Source organism: Hetaerina americana, unplaced genomic scaffold (genome assembly GCF_022747635.1).
Source record: "Hetaerina americana unplaced genomic scaffold, ioHetAmer1.1.p SCAF_1, whole genome shotgun sequence".
Lineage (NCBI taxonomy): Eukaryota > Metazoa > Arthropoda > Insecta > Odonata > Calopterygidae > Hetaerina > Hetaerina americana.
The window spans coordinates 1088169-1106339 of record NW_027286069.1 but is presented as its reverse complement, the minus strand read 5'-3'; the positions used below and the strand labels follow the sequence as shown (position 1 = coordinate 1106339).

Below are 18171 nucleotides of genomic sequence, written 5' to 3'. Positions count from 1 at the left end.
GAACAAACTCGGATATTGTCTGTTTAGAAATTTTGAAAGTATACATGAGGCTTGTATATGAGTCTCCACTTGCGAGGAAACGACGGAGAGTGACTGAAAGCCTCTTCGTAGCAGAAACTGCCACCCTAATATTCGTCTCCTTTTTCGAAATACGTGGTCCGACCATTTCAAGAAGACATTCAAAATCGACTGGGCTCATACGAACAAAATTTCTAAATCCCATTTCATCCTCCCAATCTAAGAGCGTCGAGAAGATTGCGCCCATGCTTATTCCGATCCTTGAATGAACCACGCATCCACGAACGTTTACAGTGCTACTGCAAGAGTGATGTACAGAGCTACTGCAATCCCTGAAAGCGCGATCTCGTTCGACATGGCTCAGATTCAAACTAGATGCGCACACGATTTCCAGAGCGACAATGTTGCGGGGCAAACAGTCTGTGACATGAATCCGAGCGTCTGCGAAAAAGTGTCCGAACAAAGAATCCCAGGGCGTACTAGCCTCATACATTAACATTCCGGAAGGAGAGGAGCGGATGTGGCAGGAAAAGAGGGGAGGGAGAGAGAGGGGGGAAAGAGAAGGGAAACGTTTGCAAATGATAGCGGAATACAAAGTTTCGACCCTGTTAAAAACAGTAGAGTCTTGGTACAAAGTGCGAAGTGGACAACTTAGGTGAATGGCGGCAGTCACAATTACCCATCGGTAGCCGGAACGACGCCGGTATGCGGGCCGAGGGTTGGAGTCCAGGCCAGGGGATAAGGCCATTCTGGGAGAGTGGGGGCGCAATACCCCACACTTAACAAGAATTCCTGGAGGACATTTTGTTCCTTTTGGAAGGTGATTCAGACAAGGGGTTAGAAGTTGATGACTCAGATGCCTGAAAATTCAGAAGATGTTCTAATTCTTCAAAAATTGAACTTGTTATTTCGACAATTTGTAATATGTTAATATCTGAAGACGCACTTTAAACGGCTCTCGAGAGAATTAAGATGTTCTGCACTATTCCTTTTTTCGCAAGCCTGGCAGAAGCTTTTGACGTGAATTAAATCTTCGCGGACGGTACCCACGCGCTCTGTACCTCTGTAATGGAGTGGGTCGGTGGAGATTAGCAGCGCGAGCGCAACCACCGCCTTATCATGGGTATTACCGAGTTGTCGCTGATTGTGGCAATGGTTGATAAAGGAAAGTGCATGGTAAAGTAGTTCCCAGGAGTTGCAGTTGGTGTCTGAACATGCCACGAGAAAAAGAAATAGTAAAGTCTAATAGAGCTTAACAGGAAATTTCTTGTTTGATGCACAGGTTTTCGCAATGGCTTTGTTTCCCTAGGTGAAAAATCGATTTGGTCTGTCAATAGATTGACTCTAGGGAAACTTTTTGTTGGTCAAGCAACAAACCTATGTTTTTCAAAGCGATAACGGGAATAATTGGAATAATAATTCAAAATTCAATCGGACAAACTCAATAACCTGCTCAACTCCATGTAAAGCATGACGGTTACTTCTGGGTGGTGTATTCACAGGGGCCGAGGTGTTAGCTGGATATACCACGGCTATCTTCTGCTAGCACCTGGCATCTGTTGGAGAAAAAGTTTGCCTTCGCAACTCCTATCCCTCACAGTAGAGCTATAACTTACCACCGTCTATGCGCGGGACAATCTTCCGGTTTGCGCCTATATTATCTCGATATTGCCCACTTTTCTCCACTTCTGAGGAAATTAAAGTGTGCGATTGGAAATCAACGGTCTTGCGCGCAGTATGGTTTCATATTAATAAAAACCGTCAGATTAACCCAACCGGAGAAAATCGCCAAAATTAGCCTGATATGCAATCTTCTTCTGCCACAAACCAAAAGCGGTGGCTTGCAGGGAAACATGTCTAGCATATAGCATAGTACCTTTTACACATAGAGAAGTCTCCATACCTCTGAAAGATTACGCCGCGGTAACCAAGCCCGGTTTCCTCCATTTATTAGTATTTCATTTACAGCCATTATCACAAATTGATAACCAAAAATTTAAAAATAAAATTTCGGCAGTTTTCCAAATATAAAATTTCCCGTTCTTGAGTCATGGTGGTTCCAAAGATTCAAGATGCCGTTTTATTCTCAATTCATAAGGGGTCATAATAACTCTGACTGCTGGTAGTTGGAAAAGTACTTTTTCATTCTTAGTGAACAATATGCTGTCTTTATATCATCTAGATTTAGCTATTGTCCTTGTCAGCTACAGCGTATGCGTAGGGACGTGTACCTCACTTAGACACCGTTTTTCCTGTAACTGTAGTAATCATGATTTTCCTCATTTGAATGGCTTTACATAAATATTTTGTGATTAAAAATTGAGTAAAACTTAATTTTAGATGTTTTAAGGCTAGTGTGTAATCACCCATTGCCACATATCCTAGCTAACAGGGTACGATGTAGATACACAACCTAACAATTTCCATGGGTCTAATTTGGCGGCAAAAATATGATGTTTGAATATCATAAAATGGTTATGACCGAAGTGTAACACAAATAATATTTATGATGATTATTTAGTTGTTAAATTACTCATCTAATTGTAGTAATTGCAAATTTTCGTTCATTTATTTCATTGTAGCAGGGATTGGCTCTTTTGTGAAGTTTAGCGGGAAAAGATTTCATAGTCGATATCTTATTAATTTATAAAATTGAAAGATTACATATTAATGAGAAATTAAGCCCTTAATCTAATGATAAAAATATATTTGTCATTATCATATTAGTTTATAATTGTATATTTTCTAAATAAATGAAAATTCTACATTATGTTGACTACCAGCTATCGAATAATCGCTTTCAAATGTTGATATCGATTAGTTTCGAATTTCATCAAGCAATGGTCTGATTTCGCAGTTATCAGAATTAGTTGGGATTTCAAATAGGGAGGGAATTGTGGTTTTCTTAATAGATCCCTGTGGAGGACATTTTTACCAAGCTGTAAGGTAATTACTATTCTGTTTTTCGCAATGAAATGGATGTCTATGTTTGGAATGTCGTTTTAACAATAAATATAGCAGTCATCTTTTGCTTGTACATGAAGTTAAGACCACGTGCTTTCTTGATTATTTTATCGTTGACAGTGAATGTCAGCTCTGGAAAGGCGATGCCTTTAAGTGGCATGGTCTTATATTATCTCTTGGCAGTGATACAGGTGTACTAATACTTCGTATTTTTTTCGTCAAGGTTTGTCAAACTATAATGGATGACGATTGGAATGATTACTCGCCTCCAGTCCAGATGAATATGGTAAAACCTTGAAATGGTGTTACAGCTTTGAAACCATAGCTTAAAATTAATGTAATTTGCTTCGTATGATTTTATTTTTTAGGGTTCCTTTTCCCCGGAGGTTGTTGACAGAGGTACCGGGTTTGGCCGGGGTCGAGGACTGAGCATATTGAAAAATGATTATTCGTCGCCGAGTTCTAATTCATACGGTGGGAATGACAATGAAAATGGCTTTGGCGATTCAAGTAACAATAATTTTGGACGCGGCTCATATGGGTCCAGACGATCTCGGGGTTCCCGAGGTGGTGAACGAGGAGGTCGTGGAAGCAGCAGAGGTCGAGGGTCCTTCAGAGGTGGACGAGGCCGAGATGACGACGATGGAGATGGTGATAATGGAGGTAATGGATCGTAATTTATCATACCAATAAAAAATGTAATTATTCGACTCCATTTGATGAAACATTGAATTTATATGTTGGGTAATCATTTATAATTTCAGCAGAAGGTGGATATGCAGAATGGGGCAATAATGATGGATTCCGTGGAGGTGGGAGGGGTGGAAGAGGTGGTGGATATCAGCGAGGTGACCGAGCTGATTTTTCACAAGGCAGTGGAGATGGTGGTAAGCATACGCTCCATATTGTTAACTTCTTTATCTCTTGGTTTTGAAAAATGTTCGTTTATTGTCACCTACGAAATATAATTTTTTCAGTCACCTATTGACATATCAATATTCTTGCAAATTTATCTCACGCTGCTGTCACTTTTATGACGCCCCCCTTAATTCCGGCTTAGTCAATTCCCAAGTAATAAGCCCCAGCTTATCCGTCAATTGATATAATAGAAATTTTGATGGTCAATTACTTCCCATTCTGATAGAAAAACTAATATAAATGCCCAATAACTCTGAAAAATATTCCTGATTAATGTGATATTAGCCATTTTCTGATTATCACAATTTCTTTACCCGTGTAACCAAAGTATTTAAAATCTTGCATCAGTGGTATTGCTTTTAATGTAATTTATTTGTTGCCAGTGTAATTGTGCAGGTGAACCAATGTTTAATTAACTGACAAATAATACTCCATATGTCCCTTTTAATATGCTCAGTCATCTGGATGACATATTCGGGAGGTTCTTACTAATGCTATTTGCATTGTAACATTAATATAGAGGATTGAGAAGTGCCCTTAGTGTTTTATTCAGTTATTTAAGAACTCATGTGGGTGCTACGCAACGATTGATAATTGAAGAAATGTATGCCTCTGAACTGCTTTAAGAACATCCTTGATATTACACGATAAATTGAAAAATATTAGGAATAATCTTGCAGCATATATATTGTATTGAAATATCAAATTATTGGTACACCAATAGGTATTTTAAGGTTCCTTACATCCCTTGGTAAATAGTATTAATTAATGCTCTTCAAAACAGTGTCAGCGGTAACAGTCCTTTCCAATTGAACCTTTTTTGTTATGCATGCTGTACTTGTATAACAATATCATAGTTCTGCTTTGTTGTAAAATATTGTTCGTCAGTGGTTAACAATTAATTCTACTGAAATTCATTGAGTCTCATTTCATTGCACAGTGGCATACATTGTAGGACTTGTTACATATTCATCTGAGCTTAACAGTGACCATTATAATGATTTGTGCTCTGTGGGTTTTACATGAAATGGGCTCAAGCAAATTAATCACCACTCTCTCTGAATTTCAACCATTCATGTAGAGAGAAATTCTAATTATCTTGGAAATTCATTTTAACTACCAAAAAAATAACATTATGAGAAGTGTAAATAAACCATCTGAAACTTGCCTAATAATTTCTGTCACTTGTTGTGGTGTGTTATTAACTCTTGCCTTTGGTTTGGGTGGTCTTACAACTATTTCCTAAAATTCCTAATAGAGCAGATAAATATCTACAAAATTATACTTCCAATATTGCAATGCATCAATCGATGCCAAAAGAATTAACTTGCATAACTGCTTTTTCACTTGTTTAGAACTTGTCAAATTTAAATCTGCAAATGTTCTCAAATTAGTTCTCACTTGATGACTTAAATCTTTAGTCCAAGTACTATCAATCCTGAAAATATGAATGTAGTCAGTGACTTGAAGGCAGTGAACTCCCATTTTCAATGCCAAAGTAAATCATAATTAATTTTCAACATAAATTAATCGTTATTTTGGACCTCTTGCAACTATGCCCTTTCTCGTTTGCAGCCGCAGAGGAGAAACCCAGAGAGAACTATATCCCACCCGACCCATCGAATGATGAGACTGAAATATTTGGAGGTGGCATCACCTCTGGAATTAATTTTAGTAAATATGACAATATAAATGTGAAGGTGAGCACCGAAATTGGAATATTATTGTTACTTACTTGGCTGTCATCCTTAATGCATTCACTATTTGGAAGATTGAATGGAATCTATTTTTATTCAGTCTTTATTCAAGATGAGATTTTGGAAGTTGTTTTATTATATTTTTTTTCGGGTATCCAGGTGACCGGAGAAAATCCACCTCGAAAAATAGAAAGTTTTAGAGAAAGTGGTTTGAGACCTATAGTAATAGAGAACATTGAAAAATGCAAGTATCAAAAACCAACTCCGGTCCAGAAGAATGCGGTTCCCATTATCATGGCTGGGCGTGATTTAATGGCTTGTGCCCAAACTGGTTCTGGGAAAACTGTGAGTAATCATCATTTCTGTCATTTAAGCAGGTCTTACCACCTTCTGTGTGATCCCCTTCCACGTGTTTGCATATGTTTCCTCATGGTATCAGGGAAAACTATTGTATATCCACTGTTATTTCTTACAAAAAATGTTGAAAATGAAAGGGTACCTTTAACAGGCTTACTGGAAATTTTCTGGGTTGGTGGGAAACATGCGAAACTTGAAATGTCCACCCTTGTTCTCATTCAATTCACTTCGACTGTTGCATTGATCTCTCTACTCAATCCTTGATCTACACAATCCTGGATAATATGAGGGGTGTTTATTGCAATAGCAACAATATTGGATATTTAACAAGATACTGCATGTATTGTCATCTGAATAAAATAAGTGTACCACTCTGTCCAATAAATACGCGAACTGAGGCCATAAAAACTTAATTTTGCAAAATTTAGTCTATACATCGATTTTGTCCCCTTCAAAGTCCTCTCCATTCATTTGCGATGTGATGCACTTATTCCATCTTCTTATCCACTGTTTAAAGCACCCTTGGAAGTCCTCGGCATATAGGCTTTTTAGTTTTCTCGTCGTTTCTTGCTTTATTGTATCCACATCTTCCCAGTGGTGTCCCCTCATCACATTTTTGCATGTTGAGAATAGGGAAGAGTCGCAGGGGGGCGAGATCAGGCGAATAAGTAGGATGATCAAGGATGGTGGTTGAATTTTTTTGCCATAAACTGGCGGACAAACAATACTAAATGTGCAGGTGCATTGTCATGGTGAAGGATACATCTATCATGTTTGATTAAAATAGTATGCCCTGTCAATTTTCCTAAATTCAGTTCATCAGCTATCATTTGGACAGTTTGTTTACAATCGGTGAAGACAAGGGACCGCACACGATCAATGTTGTCGTCAAACACAGGTGGTTGAAGGTCATTCCGGCCTTGCATCATCCGTGGCGTCTTGTCGGTCATCTTTAAGATGCTTAATCCACTTGGAAACAGATGTGTTCTTTGGAGTATTATGTCAGTGTAAGCAGCTGTCAACATTTCAGTAATATTTTGATAACTTTTACTGCATTTCACCAAATACTTGATCTTGATTAGTTGCTCTGTGATTTCGTCGATTTCCATTTTCGAGAAACAGTAAAAACAAGAACAACAGAAACTAACATAACTAGTACCATGTGCAGAATTCGACGATCCGCCAAACACAGCGGACTGCTCATTGGGTCTCAGGCAACTAGCACCGCTACTGGGGGGGGGGGGGTCTGGGGGCTATAGTCCACGTCATGGCCGCCAGATTGCACCAGTTCGCACAATTTATTGCACAGACCACGCATGTATTAACTTTAAGATTGCGTTGCTACATCATTCTTTTCAATGATATTTTGTCAAATTGTCTGAAAAATGCTCAATTTTAAATCCTTCATGTTTATGTGCATAAGAAATATTGACTCATTTCAAATGCTTTTTCCTTCTTTTCTTAATGTACGTGGTTTCATGAAGCACTTGGTATTTACTACTTGAGAATCTTGTTGGAAGACTTCAATGTAGGTGCAGTGTGTCGCCTTAGACAGTGTCAATACCCAAGGTGTCAATAAAATATTTAGAAATGGAGGTACAAATTGTTGAACTAATCCAAAATTGCTCCTGCAAAGCAATGTTAGAAATAACGTAATTTGTGAATGTAATTTTTGTAAAAAAATCTAAGTAAATGTAACATTAAAATAGCTGAACCGTGGAATAAAAATTGCATGGTTCAGCTATTATATTGGGTGGGTGGGTGATGAGTGAGAACCCATCACTAATGGTTGCCATTATTTATTTAATTTTTTGACAGGATCCAGACATTGGCCCGATTCTGATTTTTTTTTTTAATACTTTTGAAATATTAATTTCTTATTCTCTGATTGGGCAATGAGCTGTAGTCTACCTTTGTCCAAAGACTGCAAATCTGAGATTAATTTGAATGAGCTGATTAGAAGTATTTCAATGTGGATTCCTTTGCCTTTTTTTATTGTTAGTAGAACAGAACGTTTTCAATAAAATATTTTAAATATTCACTTGTTCCTGTTGTTGGGCCATAAATTGATATTTTTCTGTTTTTATAAAGGCTGCATTTCTGTTGCCAATCATCCACAATATTCTGGAAGATCCCACTGGCCAATCCTCTGGTGATGATGGATACCGAGCGAGTGTGAACCCATTAGCAGTCATAGTATCTCCAACGCGAGAGCTATCAATTCAGATATTCAACGAAGCCAGGAAGTTTGCTCATTCCTCTCTCATTCGCTGCTGTGTGGTATATGGAGGAACATCCAGAATGCATCAGATAAATCAAGTTCGGGTAAGTAGGATGCTATTTCAGTTGAAGAACAACTCGCTTAGGTTCACAACACCCAGCTAGGATGGGGTGAAAATGAAGTGAAGAATTTATTGGGGTGAAAATGTCCACACCAGGCATATATTTGAATGAATGTCTTGTGATGAGGTCATCCTTTTGATGGGCCCTTGTCCCTCGTAATAATGCTGTTCTCTTGCCGAAGCGTTAAAATTAAACTAAAATTTTTCTTTGGAAGATAGTAATTTTTTATAAACTATGGATTCAGATGTCATATGGGGATTAAGTTTTAATGTTAGAGGCTAAATAGTTTGAAGAGAAAGAGTGCACATACAGTATGCATGAGCTTGGGACATAGTAGAAAAAATTTTGTTGCTAGTTTGTGACATTTCTGTACGAAACATCCATAAACCTATGAATCCTCTGTTCCCCCCGAATATTAATGAATATGAACCTTGTGAGTATTTGCCAGAGTGATTTGATCAATCTTGTGATTTTCTACTTCCTTGCTATTGATTTTCTCTAATTCTTATTTGGTGTCTTAATTTTTCAAGTTTGATGGTTTCATTCATTTTGCAGAAAGGATGTCATGTCCTTGTGGCAACTCCTGGAAGGCTTCAGGATTTGGTAGACCAGGGAGTTATAGCTTTTAGTGCGGTTAGGTTCTTTGTCTTGGATGAAGCAGATCGAATGTTAGACATGGGTTTTATGCCAGCTGTGGAAAAGTTATTGGAACACCCATCGATGGTTCAAACAGTAAGTTTGTCGAGAAATAACATTATTTTCCATTATTATGTACTATGTAAAGCATAATAAAAATGTATGCAAAATAGGATCTTTTCAAAATGTGGTGAACAAATTGTTTTTTTCCAATTGTCGTTGATAATTTTTCTTAATATTAATACATTTAAATAAACTTGGAAAAAAGTAATGCAATGAGAATTCCAAATATTAATAGAAACTGCTAACTCAACCTGCAAAGAAATTCTGTAATTTATTTTTAAACTGAAAATTCACTTAAAAGAAACAGTCCTGGCATTTGACTTGGAATGCAGTCTCAGATAATCTGGCAACTCTGGGGCTTATGTTTATAAATAAATTAAAACCAATATTCAATTCATTGAAATTAATGGCTAGAAATTGACCATGCGTTCCCTGGGATTTACAAACTTTTTGAGTTCCAGATTGATTGAAGATTGTACCCTCCCAAGCAAATTTGATTTGAAGGGTGGTTATTTAGATTTTATTTATATAAATTTGGTGAATAATTTATTTAATGGTGCTTGCTTTTCTATTAACGGATAGTGTGAAGTGAATAATTCATTTTTTCACTTGTGTATTTTAAGGGAGAGAGGCAGACCGTTATGTTTTCAGCTACATTTCCAGAAGAAATACAGAAGCTAGCGGGGAAATTTTTATATAATTATCTTTTCCTTACCGTGGGAATTGTGGGTGGTGCCTGTTCTGATGTGGAGCAGAAATTTTATGAAGTCACAAAGTTTGAGAAACGAAAGAAGCTCGTGGAAATGCTAAGAGAAAGTTCAGGTACCGTGATCTTCTCTCATAAATTCCACTAATAATATTGGAAGCAACTGTTTTGGAGGAGTCTGTTGTTGCATTTCATTTAAAATTTCAAATAACTGAAGGGTGTGCTTTTCCGAACGTAATTCTAATTTAATCCATTTTTCATTTCCCCATGAAATAGTGTTCCACAATTAAAAATAGCAACATGATTAATTTTCAGTGTCTACTATATTTTATCTAGAAGGGTCAGTTCATGTCAAATCAACTAGTTCAATGTTTTCAACATGAAGCCAAACGAATCCTAATTCCGTGAGATTCACTGTGCCCCTGCACCCCTTATTGAGGGCAGACCATGTAACTTCCTTGATGGAACAATTTCTGGAATATGGATGTTTGAATTTTCTTTTAATGAATGGAAAAAATGTTTCAGGGACATTTTCTGTGCATGTAATTTCATTCCAGTCATGAAATAGTCTCATGATTTTTAATTTACAGAATTGGAGAGGACGTTAGTTTTTGTTGAGCAGAAGAGGCTTGCAGACTTCATTGCTTCATATCTTTCGGACCAGGAGTTTCCCACTACCAGTATTCATGGTGACAGGTTGCAGAGTCAGCGAGAGTGTGCTCTCTCGGACTTCAAAAATGGTACAATGCCAATTCTTGTGGCCACAGCCGTTGCTGCACGTGGTCTAGGTAAGTTTATGGAATGAAGTTTTACCAGTGTCTACATCTACATTTTTCAAAATTAGGTTAATGTATTACCAGCAATGTTCGTTATGGTTAGAAGTGGATGGTCTTGAAGTGGTTTTCAAAATTTTGTGTTTCTTTATTTTATTTATATTGTACTTTTTGACTAGTGAGCCACGGTATCCTAAATTATCTGAGTTTAGGGTGTTTGTTATTCCTGTTGGGATTCTTGCAGTATTCCTTCCTTCTGTAAGCGACAAGACTGAAAAGGTAGGCATTCATATCTTGTAAGTGGCCTTGCCAGCCAGTTTGTGGTCCACCCATGCTTGGAGACCCACCAGGGGAGAAGTGGATCATGGGGCATAAGTTCCCTGGCACGCAGCCAGGTGTCGGATGATTGGCATGGACCAGAGAACATATTGGTCCTAGATTCTGCATTAATGGGCAGCTGGGAGTCCTGGTCGATTGGCTTCCTTCTCAAATTCCAAGAAATTGTGGTAGATTCTGCAACAGTAAATTTTAACGAAGTCATCTGCTAATATGCCATTCAGTGCAACTATTTCAGGGTGTAAAAATCATGAGGCAATTGATTTTTACATTCCGAAATTGTTGCATTAGGATTCCTTCTCATTTGTATGATTTGGTGGTGGAGTGCTCTGGTGGTGGCCAAAGGTGTTTGGGTTGGGAGAGCTGGAAGGCACCCACGTGAATTTGGCCCCCTACAAGTGGCGTCTTAAATATGTGGTTCAATGGTAGATGGAAAGGGGAACCCATGAGAGGTATAAATTGGACTCAATTGGATGCAATTTTGCTAAAATGCAACAGTTTCAAAGTGTAAAAATCACTCGCATTGACCGAAATGGGTCCTTTGCCTCTGATCTGGTGGTTGATTTTTACACTTTGAAATTGCTGCATTTTAACGCTCATTAGTGGATGGCCCTTTGTCTGTTGTGCCTTCTCCTGCTGCTCTTGGAATTTGTCAGATAATTTTATCAGTATCTTTTGTTTTAGACATATTGTAAATACTAAATGTTTGGCACTCCCTTTGGCTGGGCATTGAGAAAAATCTTGTCACATATTGTAACATAGATTCGTGGCGGGGATCATGTGTATCTCAAGTGAATCCAAAACTTAAGTGAGGTTTCTGTATTTTGCTATGATGTGTTTTAAATATTCACTCAATGATATCTTCTTTCCAGATATAAAGGATGTAGCACACGTGGTCAACTTTGACTTACCAAAATCAATTGATGAATATGTTCATCGTATTGGAAGAACTGGACGAGTGGGTAACCGTGGAAAAGCGACCAGCTTCTATGACCCTCAACAGGATGGTGCGTTAGCCAAAGACTTAGTCAAAATTCTGCAGCAGGTATGTAACAGAAGTCACCTTGTGAATCTCGTGAATCTCCCTCTTTTTCAGTCTACATTTGATGAATTTTTCTGCTATTTAATTGTTTTGTTCCATTTTTAAGGCAAATCAAGAAATTCCCCCATGGCTTCTAACAGCTGCATCTGCCGGTGGATTTTCATCAGGAGGAAATTCTCATGGTGGAAGGTTTGGTGGCAGAGATTTTCGAAGGGTATGTAATACTTAAATGAAAACATTTGAGCAGAGTGGCCATTTAATTAGAAACGATTGAAAGTAATCCTTTGGGATACTTGATTACAGGGGGGGGTGAGGGATTGTCAAAAGTTTAGGGAGATAGATGTGGGCAATATTCATGCTGAGGCATTTCAATGTAATGAAATGCAATGTAGTTTTTGCCTTTTGTTTCTAATGCCTCCTTTAATTCTCAATGCCTTCTAATGACTTTTATGATCGAGGAAAATCAAGGATAAAGAAATCATTTCATAATATGACGCAGGATGACCAGCAATAATTGATTGAGGGTTTGGAAACTGGAAAGGGAAAAAATCTTAGAATACACTTAAAATTAATTATTCTGGAAGATAGTTGATGGAAAATGGCTTCTGTACTGTCTTCATTTGAGGTTAACGTGAACGACTAAGCTCATGATATTCTTTAAAACATACAACTTTCAATGTGCTATGTATTCCACCAGTAGGTAAACAGTTGTCACTTTTGGCCTGCGGGTAATTTGTTGAAGTCTGTGATGCTTAACTGCCTACCTACCTCACCACTGCAACTGAGTAGTAAGGTTTAGGTATTGCTTTGAGTGAGAATGGCACTATAGGTGAATTTTTACAGAATAGGAATGATATTCTTCAAAAGCACTCAGTGCCTGATGATATTCGCAATAATTTATGCCCAAATTTCTATATTGATATAAAGCATTGCCTACTTTAGTGTAATTTGTTTTTTTTTTGTTAATCCCCATGAAAGTACCAATTCCAGGTGGGCTTTTATTCAAAATCAAAATGGGCTCCAGTAAATAGTCATTCGTGTATTCGTATTCCCTAACTTCTAGCAAAAAAAGCACAGAAGGATCTCATGGACTGATAACATTCATCTAGATTCTTAAAAATCTGCAAAATCCCAATGTAGGGCTCAGAAGATAATCTATGCAGGATTTTTATTTAAGCAACCCATCACATTTTCAAAATTTTATCTACTCATGAATGTCCATGCTGGGGGAAAATGCTGAAATATGTGCAAGTTAAAAATATAATTTGTTTTATCTAAAAATTAAGTTTCTGTCAGTGTATTTTGTGTAAGTTTGTTGGTAATGTAGTGTGGAAGTTTGATAGAATCAGAAGAAACTCTAGAAAAACACCATGGTATATGTGGACAGGAAAAATTAAAACACTGCCCTAATCTTCCTCGTTAGTGGAAAAACACAATTTTTTAGTCAATCTATTTATATGTTGGTAGAAATCATTTTTTCACTAAGGCAATATAAAATAATGGGGTATGAGGGTTTTACTGGCTTCCCTGGATTTGGACCCTGGCTGTGGCAGTGTTTTGTATGGTACTGCTATCCTTAATTTGGGGTGCCACATGGAGAAAGCTTGAGTGGAACATGCCATCCTTCGGTTGGGACAAAATTGTGAATCCTTTTACATCCTTTCATTGTGAATAGGCTAATTCTGATGCTTTCTCTCATTTCTCTTCATGCTTCCCACATTCCTTGAACATCTGTATCTATCTAATTAGCCCTTATTCCCGATGAGACAAATGATGTCTCCCCTAATGACTACCACTTCAATTAAATGATCATTCTAAATTACTTGATCAATGAGTTCTATTCAGAAGAAAAGCTTTTACTGGCATTTGCCCAAAAAGTTCACCTAATTTAGCTGGGCTTAATGTAATTTCTTTCATTCCAGTTTGGACAAAATGAGACCGCTAGCAATCCAGAACCAGTTGTTGAAGAGGAGGAGGAGGTGTGGTAATTCTTCCTGGATTTGTAATGGAGGATGATTATATGAGGTTTTATTTTGAGATAGCAGTGTAACTTGCTAGACTTAAGTGCATAGACAATTGAGCTATAAAAGCAGTCATTCCAAAACTATTCACTTCATTAACACATTCCCACCATCTATAACACTATTTGTGACTGTTGTCATCACAATCTAAGGCTGTGCATTTTGTATGACTATTTGTGTGCATCTATAAGTATTTGTGCATTCAAAAATATGTACGACACGAACGTTGTGACAATGCTTGCAGTTCTTGGTGTTGGGGGAGCATTATTGAAAGTTAGGCATCATTCCGTTGTTTCAACTTGTGCTTTCTCTATCAATAAATTTCTTGTTGTGAATAGTATGTAAAGCATTCCACTCTGTAGACAAGGAATGCCCCATAGCCCTTTGATTTTTCTCATTCAAGCAATGAAATATCACTTCGTATGCTACTAATTACATGTATTTTTGTATTTCATGGCTCTCTTGGTATGAAATCCTCTGCATCGTAAGAGATTAATATAAACTATGACCATTTGGTGAACTGGTTCAATAATGTCTGATGCTCAACAGTGTTCCTCTTTGCCTTTTTGTAAGCTTTTTTGTGATAGGGTTAAGAATAAAGGCTCACATAACCACATTTTGTATTGAATTTGTTTTTAGTATGAGGAAATTTAAATACTTTTTCCTTATTGTTGATAAAACATCTACCAGGTTGTAGTTCATAATTTATTTTACTTTGAGCAGAGGTCATCTTACTTTTTTCTTTGCTATGAGGTCTGCATTTACTGATATCTTATAGTTTTTATGAACAAGTTTAATGACATTTTTGTGACTTTGAAACCAACATCTCAGCATTATTCACCTCCTAGTCGAAGTGCGCAAAAGTGTTGATTCCAGTTTTTGGTGCGGATAGTGCGCGGACAATTACCATTGGTGTCTAGTTCTGTCAATGGTATTTTAATGAGTGAATTATTTTACTTTGTTGTATTCACATTTGCTCAATGAGAATTTAAGCAATGAGTTCTACTTCAGTTTTGATTTTTTTTTTAACTTTAATGGAGTTCAAAGACAGTTCTCCATGCAGAGTCTAGGTTTTTGTGCTTTCTCGTAATGTTGCCCATTATATCATGATAGTACAATTTTTTTTGATGTTCCTAATTGTTCTGAGAATAACTTTGCTGTAATAAAGTATTTAATACAAGATTCTTTGCTATCATTTTTTTAAATTCCTTGTGCCAATTGTATAGTAAAATTTAATATAAGTTTTGAATCATGAAAATCTGGATTGTTGGGAGAAGGCCTTTCATGGTTGACCTATTTGTAATTTGGTTAACTCGGAAATAACTACCGTTATCTATTTCCCCACTTGCGTTTAAGGGGTTAAAAATTGGCCCAAGGATGATTCCTGACCTTATGCCTCATCAGTGGGTATAAGTAATGCTTATTCATTATGTCAACATATGAGTATGGTCCCAGAAGTACCTGTCCTGACCTAGAGATGGTGGTAGTTGTTTGAAAAATATCACTATTAGGAAGTACGCAATCCATAAAGCATATGTTTCAAGTGTGAAGATGCCACGTTGTTTAGTTTTTGTTTGGCAGCCATCAATAGTGAACGTGTTCAGTGAAATTGTGAAAATTGAGGAAATTGGTCATCGTTCTGTGGTACAGTACTTTTATTTGAAAGGCCTCAACCCAACCAATGTAAAAGCTGAACTGGATTCTACTCTTGAGTGAGTCTGTTCCTTTGTTTACTACGATAATGTAGGGTTAGGTGGAAGAAGGGACTATTAGTCTCAACCTCGCCCAATTAAGTCGATAAATAAATAAAAAAAATAAAAATAAAATATTGGGTAGCTGAGTAAATGAGGCCGTATGAGCTGTCAAGACAAGCATCGCATTGGTTGACCGAGTGAGGTGGCGACTTCAGAAATGGTGAAGAAAATCCATTAAGTGATACTGGATAATCGTTGACTGAAAGTATGCGAGCCAGTGGACATTGCTCAGACATTTTGGGCATGATGTGTGTCGCATCAAAATTCGTCCCGCGGGTGCCGACTGATGAACAGAGACAAAAACGTGTGGACAGTTGTCAGAAACTCTTGGATTCAGCCAATGCTGACCCGGTTTCTTAAAACGATCATAACTGATGACGAAACCTGGGTTTATGGTTATGTTGTTGAGACCAAGGCCCAGTCTTCTCAGTGGAAAGATCCTCATTCTCTGCGACCAAAGAAAGCTCACATGTCCCGGTCCCATTTGAAGGTCATGCTGGTGTGCTTCTTCGATTGGCAAGGGCTCATTCATTACGAATACGTCCCTCAAGGTCAAACCATCAACAAAGATTTCTACTAAAAGGTTCTGAAGAGGCTGAGGGTCATAGTGAGCCAAAAGAGGCTGGACATGTGGAGAAATGATGCATTGCGTTTCCACCTTGATAATACGCCAGCTCACACGGTGCTGATTATGACAAATTTTTTCACCAGAACCAGAAGATACGTGATCCTGCAGCCACCCTACTCTGCAGATATGGCTCCATAAGGCTTTTTTGGTTTCCAAAGTTAAAATCAACCCTGAAAGGGCGCTGATTTGACTCTATTGCGGACATTCAAACTAATTGTAGGGCGGTCCTAAGGCAGCTTACCAGGTAGGGTTCGAGAGCTGTAAGAAATGTTGGCAAAGGTGTGTCATCAGCCAAGGTATTCACTTTTAGGGCAACAAGTTCGATTAAGCTCTATCCGTTGAAATAAAAATTTATAAAATTAGTCCTATCTTTTTTGATCATACCTTGTACGTATAAAATGGTTGTGTATGATGTATTAATAGATATTATATGTAACCATTATATATATAGTCAAGCTTATGTTGGGTTTAATAGTTGTGCCGTGAGAAATAGTACTGTGAGTAGCAATATGGTATAGTGTAACAACTCAACTGCATTGTGAAGAACTAACTCAAAAAGTAATATTAGCATTTTGAAACATCTCATCAATTACTTTTTTTCAATTCGAATAGTACCTTCCGACTGTGGGGAGGTTATAAGTTTTGATGAAACTGTTTAAAAAACATTTTAGATGCATGCCAATCATACATGTTCTTTTGGCAAGAGAAATTCCACACATGATGTTGCTGATCATTGGTCATCAGATGCTGGATTTACCCTTGTTTTTGTCCTTGTTTAGCAAATATAATAATTGTAGTTGCATAATCCACTCATGGCTATAAACTTCATAATTCTCCGGAATGCCTTTGTGCAATGTATTACATACTTTACCATAGTGTAAACTCAGTGGCAGGGGGCTGTCCTTGAATTCTGTAAGGCTTTAGGGTGTACTGTTCTATTTCATTTCCTTTTTGAATGAAGAGGGTTGGTTTGGCAGGGAATGTATGTAAGGTTTGTTTTCACATTGTTTCAGCTGTTTTATAGAAAAAGAATTTTCACTATCCTTGAACCGTAAGGAACACATTGTCAAAAGTCACACTAATGAAACACCTTAGAATTTAAGCATCTAGCAACCTGTAGAAAGGGTTATGAACTGTTTGTTTAATTGCACTATTATATGAATTCTGAAACCACGAAAATAAATTCTATCTTCAAGAGTAGTGGCCACATTTTCAGTTTTTAACACGTAGTTGAAATGGTCAGTCGATAACCAGTTGTGGTAAAAATGCTTCTGTCAAAACTAAATGTGCATTTTTTGTTACGTAATAAAAGCACTGATTTGATATAATAAGGATAGTGCTGATTATTAGGTAAAATAAGGGAAGATGTTTTCATATTTTTGGATCCTTAAACGGAAGGGTTGGGATGAAAAGAGTGGAAAATGACCTTGCTTAATTTGAGGTAAACCCCTAGGCACAATTTTTCGTAGTTAACAAGGCTAATTTGGAGCATCTAAATAATGAGTAAGGGCCTATGAATGAAATGCAATAATCTATTAATGCTTGTAGAGACTTCCAATATATTATTAATTTTTCTGATTTTCATTGGTATTTTTGTACCTTGTGAGTGTGTTCTGATTATTACATCAAAAGCTCTAAAATCCTAGTACATCAGATTGCCAATCTGTTTTTGCATCCTTGTTTGAGACATGCATGTAGCAGTTCAGCCTCAGGGCTGGAGTGTGGATGGGAAGGTGTATGCTTGCTGTGTGGCCGTATCAGGAGAGTAATGACTAGCATTGATGTGAAAACCTGGGCAGCAACAAAACTTGTTAATTCACATGAAGCAAGAATTTGATTGCACCCCAAAATAATACACCTTTTAATTATTAATATTACATTGAGGGTTCACTATATGCAACCAAAAAAAATTTTA

The 18171-nt window shown here is 37.3% G+C and overlaps 1 protein-coding gene across 2 annotated transcripts; it reads left to right on the top strand.

The window, feature by feature from the left end:
• Nucleotides 1-2852: 2852 nt before the first annotated feature.
• vas (ATP-dependent RNA helicase vasa) lies at nucleotides 2853-15050 on the top strand. Of its 2 annotated transcripts, none has more exons than XM_071584494.1 (13): nucleotides 2853-2964; nucleotides 3206-3268; nucleotides 3351-3645; nucleotides 3750-3869; nucleotides 5476-5600; nucleotides 5757-5942; nucleotides 8046-8279; nucleotides 8853-9029; nucleotides 9620-9818; nucleotides 10293-10490; nucleotides 11684-11856; nucleotides 11960-12067; nucleotides 13776-15050. In XM_071584494.1, exons 2-13 carry the CDS (start codon nucleotides 3221-3223, stop codon nucleotides 13839-13841), a joined length of 1929 nt encoding a protein of 642 aa, XP_071440595.1. In that variant the 5' UTR covers nucleotides 2853-2964; nucleotides 3206-3220; the 3' UTR covers nucleotides 13842-15050. The 2 variants fall into 2 exon arrangements, with proteins under 2 accessions (XP_071440595.1, XP_071440587.1); XM_071584486.1 differs by having other exon boundaries at nucleotides 3747-3869.
• Nucleotides 15051-18171: the final 3121 nt, after the last annotated feature.